This window comes from Myotis daubentonii, chromosome 7, assembly GCF_963259705.1.
Source record: "Myotis daubentonii chromosome 7, mMyoDau2.1, whole genome shotgun sequence".
Taxonomy (NCBI): domain Eukaryota; kingdom Metazoa; phylum Chordata; class Mammalia; order Chiroptera; family Vespertilionidae; genus Myotis; species Myotis daubentonii.
The window spans coordinates 3,561,509-3,576,354 of NC_081846.1; the positions used below are offsets into that span (position 1 = coordinate 3,561,509).

Consider the following 14,846-nt stretch of genomic DNA (forward strand, 5'->3'; position numbering starts at 1 on the left):
ACTGTGCGTGTACGTCCCATCTGTGCATCCATGCATCCATCCGTGGGCTCCTCAGTGGCTTCCGCCTTTTGACTCTAGTTACTGCTGCTTTGAATAAGGTGCACAGGGGTCTGTTTGAGTCTCTGCTTTCATACCCTGAAGGGGAACTGCTGTGTCACAGGCAATTCTTTATTTCTCTGTTTCCCCCTCAAGGGTCTGCTAAGGCGTGTGACCGTGGTCCTAAGGACCCTGGAGAGGTATGGAAGGACCCAGAGCAGGGCGCACCCAGGCTGACTGTGATTCAGAAAGGCACCGTGGTTTAGAAAGGGCTGAGCGGTTCATGGATCGGGGAAGGAGCGGGCTGGCTGCGGGGACTGGGGTGGCCAGAGGGCAGAGAGCCACCCCGGAGGCTCTGGCTTCCCGGTGAGAGGGGCAGGCTGGCTGGGGCAGTCACACTGGGGGGTGGAGCGGGAGTGATGAAGGTGGCAGAGTCCATGAAAAAGGCTGGCTGTGGGGGAAGGAAGTAGGAGACAGGGCAAGGCCAAGGATGAGGACCTGGGTTCGTTGTGACGTTGTGGGATTTAGGGGGAGCGGGAGGGTTATTTTTGTTTGTTTTGTATTTTGGTGTGGATGGTAGACGGTGTGTTCAGATGGTAGACACAGCCTTGCGGGCAGGCTGTTGATAAAATGGCTGCTAATTTGGGGGCGGGGTGAAGAATAGAGGGGCAGGCGGCCGTGCAGTTTGGCTGATTGAAAGTGTGGGATGTTTATTGTTGGTGTAGCGCCACCGTGTCACAGCTTCTGTGAGTCTATTGTCCATCCCTACCTCGAGGCAGAAATAGATCCATCAAGATCATAACACCAGAAACGATGGCCAGTTCATTGGTTAATCAGAATCAGGCTCCATAGGGATTCTAATGAACTCAAAGGATGTTCTAGACTAAAGCATGAGTCTGTTGAGTTTGGCTTATGTTCTTTTTTTGCTCAACGTGGATTTTTTTTTTCATCATTAGAAAAGTCACTTGAAATTTCAAAAGTTGCTTCTTTTCTTGGCCGTCTCACTGGACTGGGAGCCGCTGGGGGTTGGCCCGGGCTGGGGAAGTACCACGGTGGTTCCTGTCCTGTGCCCAGCACTTAACGCAGTGCAGAGAGCAGCCGGACTCCCTGTAAACGCGGGTGAGCCGAACCGAATGGGAGTTTAATCTAACTGCTCTCCAAGGTGAGATTTGGGCTATTGTCGCCGAGCGAGGAGGGAAATCCCAGCTTTTCTCGGGCGCTGAGCTCATTGCATTAGGTACTGACCCGCATCCTCTAGCCTTGGCCGCCGTCCGCCTTCTGTTTTGCCATCAGGATTCGCTCAAGTTTATTTTTTTTGTTCATGAAATCTTGCCACATTGGCCTCATTTTCTTACTCAAATGTGTTTCTCATGTTATTCTTAAAAGCCTCAGTGATCTCATCTTTGGGAGCCAAATAGCTCAGTTCCGTTTCCTGCCCTTTGTTGATAATGTTATGTGTTCAGAGGAATGGATCCGAGTGGCCGGAAGCTGCGGGATCATTGTCGGCGGTGACAGGCCGGGCCCGCCCAGGGCAGCTGTGAGGACGTGCGTTGTGGAAGGGCTCACCTGTCCGTTGGAAATCTGCGTGCTTGCTCCCCTTGGTGCTTCTCTGAACGCCTCCCCTGTGCGAGCGGTGTGCACCTCAGCTTTGGGGAAATAAAGATGAATAAGGTGTGAGCGACCCTTGGCACCAAGGGGCTGGCTCTGGAGAAAAGGGGCCACCCTGCACACGTGGCCACGCACCAGGAGGTGAAGGCGTGGAAATGGAGACGGGGGAGACAACGGTGGGTGGGTTGGTGTGCGGAGAGGCCTCCCTGAGAGCCCGTCTCTGCCGTCTAGAGCTGACAGCCTTACCTGGCCGGGTAACGGCCTCAGTCACAGTTCCCAGAGCGGCAGGCACTGCGCTCAGTAAGCCGTGGCTCTGAGGGCTTTGATGGCAAAGTTCCTTCGCGTTTAAAATCATGTTCATGACTTCATATCGATCCTGGTCATCACTGCAGCCCAGGTCTGAGCTGTGAATGTTCTTTCAGATTCTACAGTAAAACTGTTTCAACTTAAAAAAAAAATACACAGTTGTTTGCATATGTGGTGCCCCGAGAGCTTTGAATGACGTGCGAGACCAGCAGATGCTCTGTTTCAGCTTAGCCTGAATGATTACTTTGGAATCACTTTTTCAGCGTTGCTGTTGTTGTTTTTTTTTTAAAATATGTTTTTATTGGTTTCAGAGAGGAAGATAGAGAGAGAGAGAGAGAGAGAGAGAGAGAGAGAGAGAGAGAGAAACATCAGTGAGAGAGAAACATGGATCGGCTGCCTCCTGCATGCCCCTACTAGGGATCTAGCCTGAAACCCTGGCATGTGCCCTGACCGGGAATTAAACCATGACCTCCTGGTTCATAGGTCAGTGCTCAACCACTGAGTCACCGCGGCCTTGAGTTTTGATATCAAGTAGTAGAATGACCTTGCACTTCGCACGGACGTGCGTCTCGTTTGGCAGCTCTCGTGTGGGACTGTTGGGTCGGCACATGCTGGTCTTGACCTTCCCAAGCACGGAGGACATTAGCGTGGTAGGTGACTTGTGGTTTCAGGTGGGTGACTGGGACGGACGCCTTATATGTAAATGGTAGCTCACCGATGGCCGTTTTAAGGCGATATACGACGTTTATGCTGCATTCTTTGATTTTGAGGAATTCTGGAAGTGATGCTTTCCGTTTTTTAAATGGTGTCGTTACACCATTGGGAGCAGACCAAGGCTGGAGCCAGTGGTCAGTCCCTTTGTAGGAAGCTGGGCGGGACCTGTGCACGGTGTCTCAGCACCCATGTCACCGGCTGATGAGGGCGGGTCGCTGTTCCCTCCGCCCAGATGCTGAAAAGACGAACACAGCACACAGCCCGGTGCTTGAATGACTCGGTGGACGTTGGTGCCGCCTTTCAGTTGGTGTACTGTTTTGTATTTGGGTTTGCGACCGTCGTGTTTCCGGAGTTTCCCCCTTACCCATTGCCTGGGCCTCAGCCTCGGTTTTGCTCTTTTCCCACTTTGGGATTTCAAGGTTGGGGGAGAAGTGTAGCCATTAGAACCATTCAGACTTGCATGAGGCCTTTCAGAAGATGGGGGAGCAGGTTAACGACAGAGGAAGGTTGGCTGCGACAGAGGAAGGTTGGCTGCGACAGAGGAAGGTTGGCTGCGGGACTGTGCTCACCTGCGGGGAGCTTGCCTTTCGGCCGCTGCTCCGGGAACAGACTGTGTACAGAGTCCGCGGGGCAGCGGGTTCCCGCGGCCTGTGCTTCGTTTAAATCGCTGGTTTGAGGTGCTTCTTTTTGGAACCCATCTCAGGTTGACGTCCCCCTTAGTCCTAAGCCGCCTTCTCTCATCCGCCAACGTGCATGTAGTGAATCGCAGCTAGAGTGCTGTCGGCATTTCACGCGTCTGAGAACTTGACATTCGATTTAAATGTTAATTCATTGCGACAAAGGTTGGCCACTCACGTTCCTACTCCTGTGCACGTCTTTCCAGGGCCTTGGCCTGGGCCCAGCTCTCTCCCCGGCTTCCCTGCCTCTCCGGAGAGTGGCCAGGGCCCCACCCCCATCTTCTTTGTTTTGAACGAGAGTCTGGCCTAGTTCAAAGTGCAGGACCCATTCTCCCTGCTGCTCTTGTTGGGTTTTAGCGAGATCTGGGGCTGTTTATTCCAGGTGTATTGACGTGAAACTAAAAATCACCCCCATATTAACAAGAGAGTTAACTCTATTTTTCCTCTTTGGAATATTAAACACTCCCCCATTGGCGTCTTTCTGTTTATGGGACAGCCTCTGCCGCTTCTTGGTCTCTCTATTTTGGCTTTTGGGTGCACACTTAAAAATGTTTAATAGGATCAGGAATAACATACGTGGTTGTGGATTCCTATAAATCACTAGTGGTTAATAATAAGGAGTTACAGAATCCCCAGTCCTCCTGGCCCAACTAAATGCAGGCTCTGTCGCCTCTCAGAGACCTACTGGATGTTCCCGACTGGAACAGGGGGGCGTTTATTTGAATTGCTAAGTTTTAAGGAAGTAGACCAACCTTTATACGCTCTGATATGCCCGGGCGACTCCATAATGGGAAGAATCAGATGTACTTCCTCCTCAGAATCCGGCACATGAATTATGCATGGGCACTCCTTGCATGCTACTCTCAGTTTGCTGTTTTAGTTGTGTGTCCGTTGGAGTGAGAATTAAGAGCATCGAGGCCGTCCGTGGCAGGTTATGTGATACAGGCGACCTCCGGTTCACAGGCGGCGGTGTGGTTTCCTTTAGGAGTCAGTGCTGATGCCTGGTGGGGACCCCCCCCCCCCCCAGGCGCAGGGTGATAAGTGGTGATTGAGGTCAGTGGCACTCTCAGGTACCGCAGCAATATTTCTTCATTTCTCTGAGCGTTCTCATCTTAACGTGAGGGTAATGATAACAGTACTTCTCTCAGAGTGAGTGGGACAGTGAAGTTAATTAATGCATCTACAGTGCTTAGCACACCCTCTGATACGGGGCAAGTGCTCAGTAAATGTTAGCGTCGTTTCTCAAGCCTTGTTTCCTGGGGAAAGGCCTTCTGGGTGTCGCCGTGGAGTCCTGGGGGATGCCTCCTTGGGGGAGGCCGGTTCACGTAGGTTTAAGTGTCACCTCGGTGTGCAAGGGTTGGTGGGAAGGGATGGCTTGGGCTCTTTTGCGAGGGTTTTGCAGCTTCTGGTTGGGGCGCGAGGGTGGTCTCCAGAAGAACGCGGGGACCTTGGCTTCCTAGGGGCTCTCTCTGTAGATGGACCTTGCCCGGGACGAGGGACTGGAGGGAGGGAGGCTCATGTGCGGCAGCAGGTTGGCAGGTGGGGCTCCAGTGGTGTGACGGGGACTGTGGCCACCTGAGGGGCTTCTCACACAGGCTGTCAGAGGGGGAGGGCCTGACGTTGGTGAGACAGGGAAGGCCATTGGGCACTGCCTGCCCTTCACGTCTCCACGGGGCTCAGCTCACACCTGAGAGGATGTCACTCGCTTACGTTGCCCCTGTTCTCGTCTTCCCTGCAGCTGGGAACCATGGCCAAGATGGAGGTGAAGACGTCCCTGCTGGACAACATGATCGGGGTTGGCGACATGGTGCTCTTGGAGCCTCTCACGGAGGAGACCTTCATCAACAACCTCAAGAAGCGCTTTGACCACAACGAAATCTACGTGAGTCGCCCGCCAGGCCCCGCGTGGGGTTTCAACTTTGTGTTTTGTGGCAGAGAGCTGGTTCTTCTTCCTCAAACTCTTTCTCCCTTTTCTGTTTGTCAGAGTCCGGAGGTATTTGCTTATACCCTCAGCCAGAGTTCTGTGTTTGCTCGGTTGGCACACAAGTAACGCTGATTAGAGTCTGTTTACACGGGGTGGCTGCGGGGTGCCGACGGGGCGCTGGTGTTGTGCTAGACGGTGGGGGCATCTACAGCGAGCGGAGATACCGACCTTCTGCCTTCTGAGGGTGGGTGCAGGAGGACTTGGGAAATCCATAGGCGTAAGATCCTGGATGCCTTTATAGGACTAGCAGTCTATCCTTTGAGAAGCTACTCAGTAGAATGCAGGGAGTGAACTGTCAAAAAAGATAGGAATCTTGTGGCCTGGCTGGTGTGGCTCCGTGGTTGATCATCAACCTGTGAACCAGGAGGTCACGGTTCGATTCCCGGTCAGGGCACATGCCCGGGTTTCGGGCTTGGTCTCCTGTGGGGGGCGTGCAGGAGGCAGCTGATCGATGTTTTCTGTCATCAGTGTTTCTATCTCCCTCTCCCTTCTTCTCTCTCTAAAAATCAATAATTAATATATATTTAAAGGCTATGAATCGTCTTGACATTTGTAGTTAGTAGAGGCAGGAGCTAATGACCAGATAAAAATATGTGTTTGGTCCTTAGAGGTGTGGGAATAGTCTTGTCCTGCTATCCAGAATTATAGTGTTCATCAACAAAAGTGAAAGCATCTAAATATATACACTAGCAGGAGAAATTTCTTTTAAAAAATATATTTTATTGATTTTTTTACAGAGAGGAAGGGAGAGGGATAGAGAGTTAGAAACATCGATGAGAGAGAAACATCGATCAGCTGCCTCCTGCACACCCCAAACTGGGGATGTGCCCGCAACCAAGGTACATGCCCTTGACCAGAATTGAACCTGGGACCTTTCAGTCCACAGGCCGACGCTCTATCCGCTGAGCCAAACTGGTTAGGGCTAGTAGGAGAAATTTTATGTTGTAAAAATTCTTTATAAAGGATTTCACAAGATTACTTTAAGTATCAAGTTCCTTAAATATATTTAAAACGTGAGTAAAAAAGACACTTACATGCAGTTTTTCAGTCGTGTGTGTACAGCACGGAAATTTGCATCCATTCAGGTCAAGGTGCAGTGTTAGCGAAACCAAGGAAGGGGTGAGGCTCCCTGTCCCAGCGGCTGAGGAAGCAGGATGGATCGGATGGGAGCGTATAGTTTTAACAGACTCGGCCGTGCCTCTGAGTTCTTCCCCTTTTTACAGTGCATCTGTGTTGAGAGATGAATGGGATTATTGGGACATGCTGCATATTTTTCTATTAATATGGGAACAGACAGTAGAAGGAAATATCTATACTAATAAAAGCCCACAGGGGAGAGCAGCTAGGGGCGATCAGGCCAGCAGGGGAGTGCAGTTAGGGGCGATCAGGCAGGCAGGCAGGCAGAGAGGTGGGGGGGATCAGGCAGGCAGGTAAGCGGTTAGGAGCCAGCAGTCCTGGATTGCAAGAGGGATGTCCGACTGCCAGTTTAGGCCTGATCCTGGCAGTCAGACATCCCCCGAGGGGTCCCGGATTGGAGAGGGTGCAGGCCAGGCTGAGGGACACCCCCCACCCCCATGCATGAATTTTGTGCACCGGGCCTCTAGTAAGTAAATAAAAGGAGAGAGAGGTCATAGCGGGTATAAGTAGGATCGATTATGACTTCTGTGCAACTGATATGTTTTTTAAAATCATATCTGCAAAGGCATGTGATTTTATGTCGCACAGAGCTCTCCTTTCCTGTTTCCAGGATAACTTTGGGTCGTTTCTTAATGAAATGATCGTCCAGCTGTTCATCTTTGTGGATTTGTACGGTTGGGGCAGGAGGAGGCGGACAGTAACATGAGATGTGTGGAGACTGCTTTGGGGGCATTAACTTGATCGTTGGGTCGGACCTCCGTTCAGAGCCGTTATGTGTCAAGTGCAGGTTCGGATGGAAGAGGCACAAAGCACTGCTGCCCCGCGGGAAGAGGTATTGTCTGGTTTGGCAGTGAGGCCCGGTGTCGCCTTCCCCGGAGGTATAGCAGCTCGGCTGGCTTCGGTGGGAAAACCTCGGGTTCTGCAGCGTTAATGGAAAGTACGGTCTGATAGCACACAAAAGGCAGGCTGGAAGCCTGGGTCTCTGCGATGGAGATAGCGGGACTCAATGCGACTGTAGCTACGGGGCCGATCGCTTTTCCTTTTGGCCCCAAGGAGCCCCGTGCACTTTCAGATGAACTGAAAATGGGGTGGAGGGTAGAACGTTACACGCATTCAGGTACCCAGTTTGTTGTGGCCACGAACAATGACACGATCCCCTTTCTAACAAAATGCCAAGTGCTCACGTGAGCCTTTCGCAGACGCAATGTCTGGGTTCAGCCCTGCGTGATTTTATTTTCTGACTATTTTAGGAACGCCCTTTCTGGTGTAAAACAAAAGCAGAAAATTGCTTCCTGCTTTCGGACACGCATTTCAGCGCATCTTTCCAGGATCCTTTAGGGCCATCGCTTCCTTGAGATGTGCGGCGTCATCTTGTAACTGCGACACCCATCCTATGGGAGGGCTGGGCATTCTCTGTTTTATTTTAAGCCAAAAAATATTTCCGGTTACAGCGTCATGTCCGTAGTGTGATCCTGCTTTTTGTCATTGGGGGGGTTTATGGGCGTGCGCACGTGTTTGTATATCTGTGTGCCTATGAGGATGCTGACTTTGGGTGCCAGAGTGGGATGGGATGGGATGGGATGGGATGGGATGTGGGGACTGGGAAAGGTTACTCTTTGAGACTTCTGTGCTATAGGGCTGGTGACGTCGAGCATGTATTGTTTTTGTAAATAAAGAAAGACTGTCCAGTAGATTTGGTGATCAGCCCTCTGCAGCCTCACCCGTCATGCAGAGCAGCCTCGGGAACCTGTTTCTGGCTCTTGCTTTCGTTCGTGGTGGCTGTAAAATTGTTCATCCTGACGCCAAAGGCCAAGTTAATATGACCCGCAGTATTTTACTGTCTGACACTTCATTTTTTTAAAAACCCCTTTTGTAGTCTCATGGCTTTGTTTTATTCTCTAGAAATGGGTGCAGACACACTGCACAGTCCTGGTTTCAGAGCCGTGGTTGATAGGGGCCCAGACGGCTCAACCACTGAGCCACGCTGGCTGGGCTAGTTTGCTGTCTATCCGAATTGTCAGGTTGGGGATCATTTAGGTAAAGAAGTCTGAATTCGTCTAAAATTTTAGGATCTTAATGTAATTGTAGTTGTGAGAGGACTGCTTTGAAAATCCAGTGAAAATTATCTAAATTTTTAGGAGTTCGTGGTGAGTTAGGATCCCCATAGTGTTGGCCTAGCACAGTGGTCGGCAAACTCATCAGTCAACAGAGCCAAATATCAACAGGACAACGATTGAAATTTCTTTTGAGAGCCACATTTTTTAAACTTAAACTACATAGGTAGGTACATTGTTATTCACTTAATTAGGGTACTTCTAAGGCTTACGAAGAGCCACACTCAAGGGGCCAAAGAGCCGCATGAGGCTCGCGAGAGGCGGTTTGCCAACCACTGGCCTAGCAGGTCCTTTTGTGAAAGACCCTCAGGTGTGTGCTCCGGGAATGCTCATTGTTTTTGCACAGAGGTGGGCTCACGCACCTGTTGAAAAAGCCTTGCGTTGGTCCAGGCAGAGTCTCTAAATGGTCTTTGCAGTTGCAGATGGAGGAGATCAGGTGAGAATCACAGAGGGATGTTGGCCTCCGGGGAGACCTGCGGGGTCAGAACCCTTTGCTCAGCGGGCCGCCCCGCAGTCCAGCGGCCTCGGGGGGGAAATGCTGGCTGTGACATCCCGAGCCCGGCTGCTTTCTGCCCCCTCTCTGTCCTGTGTCACACGTTCTTCCGCCCCCCATGTCCCCCCGCCCTGCCGGATGGGAGGGTGGCAGGGTTTCCGTGCACTTGTCATGGAGGTGACCCAGCCAGACGCGGTGCCATTTTTAGGGGCACCGGCCAGGGCTGTGGTTCGGCTCAGGAATAGCAAGGCTGCAATTTGGGCAGGAATAAGCCCACGGCCACTTTGCAAAAAGAACCTGGTGTCTGTTCTCTGACGAGGAGGTATTTTCGGTGCTGACAAGTAGCTTTCCTTGGCTTGCTATCCGAATGGTCAGGTTGGGGACCATCCAGATATAAGCGTCTGAATTAGTCCGATTTTAGGATCTTAAACGGATGGGGGTGTAAGAGGACCTCTTTGAAAGTCTGGTAAAAAGGATCTTAATTTTCAGAAGTGAGTATTAGACTTAGGATCCCCCTAAGGAGGGGATTAGATGTTTTTATGAAAGATACTTAAATGTCAGTGCAATATATTTGGTTTAAAACATTGCAAAGGAAATGAAAATAATACTAGTTAATACTTGTATATTTATCTGAGGTTCCTAAACCACTTTTTATACATACACATGGAAGTTCCCACCTATGGGTATAACATATGCCCCTGGGAGTTTGTATAGATGGCGTACCAGTTAACTCTCGCTGCAGGATGAATTGCCCCAAGCGTACCTACAGCTGACAGTAGCATGCATTCGTCACCTCGTGGTCCCTGTGGGTCGGGGTTGGGGTACGACGTAGCTGGCCCTCTGCTGGGGTGTGTCCAGGCTGTGGGGAGGTGTCCAGCAGGAGGGGTCTTGGGGAGACTGGGCCCTTCCCTGGGCTCCCGGGTGGCTGGCAGGGACCTGGAGCCCCTGGCAGCGGCTGGAATACACACATCCACGCTAGTGCTGTTCCTGCTACCCGGACGGTCTCCTTTTTTTTTCTTTTTCTTTTTGAAATTTTCTTTAAAAAGTGTAGTTTGTTTTTTATTCAATTACAAAAATAGCCAATGCTTTTGGAAAGAAAATTCAGATAATACAGGCATACCTAACATAAACATGTGATTTTCTTACCTCGCTACCCCAGTCCCATTTCTAGAAGCGAGCGTAGTTTAATAGAGGGTAATCTTCCAGATTATGTAGGTTTGAGTAAAAATTAAGCTTTCAGCCCGGCCGGCGTGGCTCAGTGGCTGAGCGTGGACCTATGAACCAGGAGGTCACAGTTGGATTCCCGGTCAGGGCACCTGCCCGGGTTTTGAGCTCAATCCCCAGTGTGGGGCCTGCAGGAGGCAGCCGATCAATGATTCTCTCTCATCATTGATGTTTCTGTCTCTCTCTCCCTCTCCCTTCCTCTCTGACATCAATAAAAACGTTTAAAAAGTTAAACTTTCACATTAAAGCTTTTCTGTTGTGGAGCTGGAAGTAGGGGAGGTTCTCCTCTATCTGGAGGAATGGGCCTATCCCCGAGAGCCCAGACCCACGCTGGGGGCAGACAGCCACCTGTGATGCCACCTCCCACCCCCTGACCCCGTGCAAGGAAAGGCCTAGACTGGATGGTGCACAAGTCTGCACGGCTCATGGAAAAGTAGAGTGTTAAGGAAGCACGGAGAACGTGCGTGTGTGTGTGTGTGTGTGTGTGTGTGTGCGCGCGCGCGTGTAGGCGTGTACCCTCGGTGTTTGGTGGAGACGGGATTAGCAGGCCAGATAAAGCTGGTGAAAGATGAGGCCGCAGAGAAATGTTGTGTCTAATTCCTAGCACAGCCTCTCTTGAACAGTTTTGTGCTCCTTTCAGAACAATCCTCTTTGGTGGTAACTGCCAGTTTCAGCACCTCCACCTCTTGAAACCTTTGGTGGCTGGAAAACCCCTTCCTCTTCGAACTTGCAGCATGGACACATGCTTGTCTGTTACTCACCCCGTGCGGAGTTGTCTTATCCTGCAGGCCTAGTACGGTACCTGAAATAGTCATCTGACACTGACACAATATTATATTAATTTAAATGTTCCGGCTGGAGCCCTCCAGGCAGTTAGGCCTGGCTTCGGGTCTGCAGCAGGGTTAGCTTTTTTTTTTTTCTTTCTTCTTATCAATAAAATGTATTTTATTGATTTTTTTACAGGGAGGAAGGGAGAGGGATAGAGAGTTAGAAACATCGATCAGCTGACTCCTGCACACTCCCTTCTGGAAATGTGCCCACATCCAAGGTACATACCCTTGACCAGAATCAAACCTGGGACCCTTCAGTCCACAGGCCGATGCTCTAACCAGTGAGCCACACCTGTTAGGGCAGGGTTAGTCTTTTGGGGGTGGAGGGGCGGGTGCTCAGGAGCAAAGACCAGGCCTGGCTCTGCCACTGACCCTCTGAGGCTGGGGGAGGTGCCTTCACTCCTCCGAGAGAGTGTTCTTATTGATGCAATGACAGGTGACAAGCCCTCGTTGGCACATGCTATGCGAAGCACTTTACATGTGTTAATTCACTTCATTGTTACTGGAGTCCTGTGTCCTGTAGGTTTTTAAATCACCTTCATTTTACATACAAGGAAACCGAGGAAACCGGCTCAGAAAGGCTGAGGAACAAGTGGGGGATGGAGCTGGAATTCACACCCAGGGAGTCTGGCCCCGGAGTTCATGCTCTTAATAGTCCTGCTGACTTTATGTGGTTGCCATGGCAGCAAATGAATGATACTTCCAGTAGGAAAGCATTCTTTTTAAAAAAAAATATGCTTTTATTGATTTAGAGAGAGAGAGGGAGAGAAAAAGAGAGAGAGAGACAGACGGACAGACATCAGTGTGAGAGAGAACTGTCAATCGGTTGCCTCCTGCAAGCACCCCGACCCAGAATCAAACCTGAAACCTGGGTATGTGCCCTGACCAGGAATCTTCAGTGCATGGACAGCACCCAACCACTGAGCCACCCCGGCCAGGGTCACATGGCAGCATGTGAGTCTGCACAGTGCTGCTCAGAATGACTGAGTTGTTACTGAAGAACGTGGGGTTGGGAACAGGGCGGCCTCAACCCCAGGCGGAGGGCTGAAGTGGCCCCCGGTGCCCCTGCTCCGTGCGGAGCTGGCATTCGGCAGCCCAGTGACATGAGCCTGGTGATGCGGAGCAAGTGCCTTCCGTCCCAGCGTCCCGCGCGCCCTCCTCAGAAGCACTAACGCTGTGAGGATGAGGCTCCCTCTGGAAGGCGGGGAAGGTGTCAGGAGGTGGTTTTTCATCCTGTTCTCCTGGTGGAGGTGGGGATGGAGGTGGTTGAGAGCAGCGCGTGGTTCTTTATGAATGAGGTGGGGGGGGGGGGAGCAGGTCAGCACAGGGGATGTGTGGCTAGTTTTGCCGTCTTTTCTTCACCTGCAGCTGTTTCTGCGGTCACATCTGTAGGGCAGGTCAAGGCGGGGTGACCCTACTTTCTAAAGATGGGCTGTTATGTTCCTCACACTGTTTAGAGGGGTGGAGGGAGGTTGCAGGGGTGGAGGGAGGTTGGAGGGGTGGAGGGAGGGGTGCCGGGTGGCATAATGGGGAAGGCGTGGCCTTCGGCAGGTAGACCTGAGGTTCAGTCTTGGCCACTCACAGCCATGGTGACCGTTGGAAACAACTGAGGGTTCGTGATGTTTCCCCCATAGAGGAGGGATCGTGGGCTCAGCAGCTTAGCTTGGCACCTAGTAGGGGTGAGGCACGTGGTAGGTCCAAAACTTGGAAACTCAGAGTGACTTCTCTTCCAGGCTTCAGACACTGAGGGTTTCTAGTAACTAGAGTCTCCCTCCCCTGCCCGACCCTCTCCGTCCCTCTCTCCCTCCTCTCGTGTTCCCCTGCGCCTTCCTTCTTTGGGATTCATTGTCCAGGTTTCATTTCTGCGGCATTACCACCTTCGCTTGGCCACACAGTGTTATTTCCAAGACGCCTGGCCAGCGGCAGCGGTCACACAGGCCCCTCTGTGCCTGAGTTAAGAGCGTTTCCTTGGGCCTGGAGAACGGCGCGCTTTGTCTCCGACAGAGGTGATCTCGGTGGAGATAGGGTGGTGTCGTGTTGTCCGGCTCTAAAATGAAGGCTGCCCGGGCTGTATTTTTAGCTGGTATTTCAGCGTGGCACGGAACTCATATACAGTTCTTTAATTCGTGGTCTGCGGTGACCGGCAGCCAGGGACAAAGGGTACAATACGCTGGCAGAGACCTGCCTGGGAATGGACTGACGGCTGTGGGCTCCTTGGCAACCACGGTTGCCTGCCCTGCCCAGGTGTGGCTCCCGACCCACGGCCAGTGGTGGATGGCACAGCAGAGACTTACAGAGCCCAGCGAAGCACCCAGGGCTCGAGGCTGGCCTCACGCCGGGAATCAGAAACACCGAAGGGAAAGGAGAGGTCGGCGAGCCGATGCGGGCAGCCGTGGCGGCAGGGGCCACGCCGGGCCAGTGCGGCGGAGACGGGACCCCGGCTGTGAGAGGACCAGCGGGGAGCAGGCCCCGGGGAGCACGTGATGCTGGACCTCGAGGGACGCCTTCCCCAGCCGGTGCTGCCTGGTCCACCCGCTGCCTGGTCCCCAGGGTGGGGTCTGGAAGCTCCGTGGCCGGTGGCTGGGGTTCCTGGGTGGGTTCATCGCGACCGTGAAGTGGTCAGTGTTGAGTGTGACCTGAGACATCTCCGTGCTGAGCAGTCAAGGAGCCTGACCGAGTCACGCTTCCCCCTTCCAATGTCCGGTCGGCGGGGCTGCCCCTGCCACCGAGTGGGGGGCCTCGGGCAGCTTTCAGAACTCCCTCACGCCTCCGTGTTCTTATCGGTACAGATGGGCTGTGAGTAGTGTGTGTGTGTGTGTGTGTGTGTGTGTGTGTGTGCGTGTGTGTGTGTGTTGCATCATGGGTACCAGCGATATATATGCTCCTGCTGTGTGTGTGTGTGTGTGTGTGTGTTGCCTGCGTACCACAGGATGTCTTAGGCGGGAGGTGTGAGATGCACACACTGAATTGCTTTGCTTTAGACACAGACCCAGAGAGAAGGCCCCGTTGGTTGTTGACATCACGTGGAAATTTACACAGACGCAGTTTTCCACGATTTGAACTGTCTCTAAAAGACCAACCAAAGCGTTTGGTTGACCAAACTGTGTCTGTAAAATCCAACGAAGGCTTAAGCCCCCTTTGGGGAAATGTCACAGTGAAAACACTGTGGCACCTACTTACTGTCTTGGTGCCGTGGGACCGAATTCCAGGATCGGGACCTCGGGGACGGGTGGTGCCGCCTCCCGCAGTGGAGAGCTTGTCCCGTCTGAAGGTCCCACCTGCCCGGCTGGCATCATCGTCTCAGTACCCGAGCGAGCAGGGGCCGCACACGGAGCCTCACGGGCTCGGGGGCCTGCGTGCGGCCTGGCAAACTCAGATCCTACAGGGACCACCAGGAGGGCCTGAAATTACACATTTCAAGCTCAAAGCAGCTCATGGTGGGTCGTTGCGTCCTGGGGCAGGATTTTTCCCTAAAAGGTCAGTCTTCCCCTCAACTAGCCTGTCTGTTGGCATCTAGGATGACCTGCCTGACAAACACACCTTTGCAGTAACGATTTCCCTTTGCTGGACCCATCCAAACGCCGCCGCCAGGGCCCACAAACCCCTCAGTGCTGCTATGTTCATTGCTGGCTGTCAGCTGTCCTGCACCCACCTGTAACAGAAGTATGTGCCTGTCATTTTTCATCCAATCCCGAAGTCCTCCACCCCACCCCCGCCACCTCC

General features: G+C 52.4%; 1 protein-coding gene across 5 annotated transcripts in view; it reads left to right on the forward strand.

Moving 5' to 3' along the window:
* Positions 1 to 14,846, forward strand: part of MYO1B (myosin IB) — a 131,987-nt gene that overhangs the window by 17,355 nt on the left and 99,786 nt on the right. For all 5 annotated transcript variants that reach the window (XM_059702587.1, XM_059702588.1, XM_059702586.1 and 2 more), the window contains one exon: positions 5,080 to 5,223. In XM_059702587.1, coding sequence (XP_059558570.1) covers positions 5,089 to 5,223 — 135 coding nt within the window. In that variant the 5' untranslated portion in view covers positions 5,080 to 5,088. Of the gene's footprint in view, positions 1 to 5,079; positions 5,224 to 14,846 lie in introns of those variants that run through there.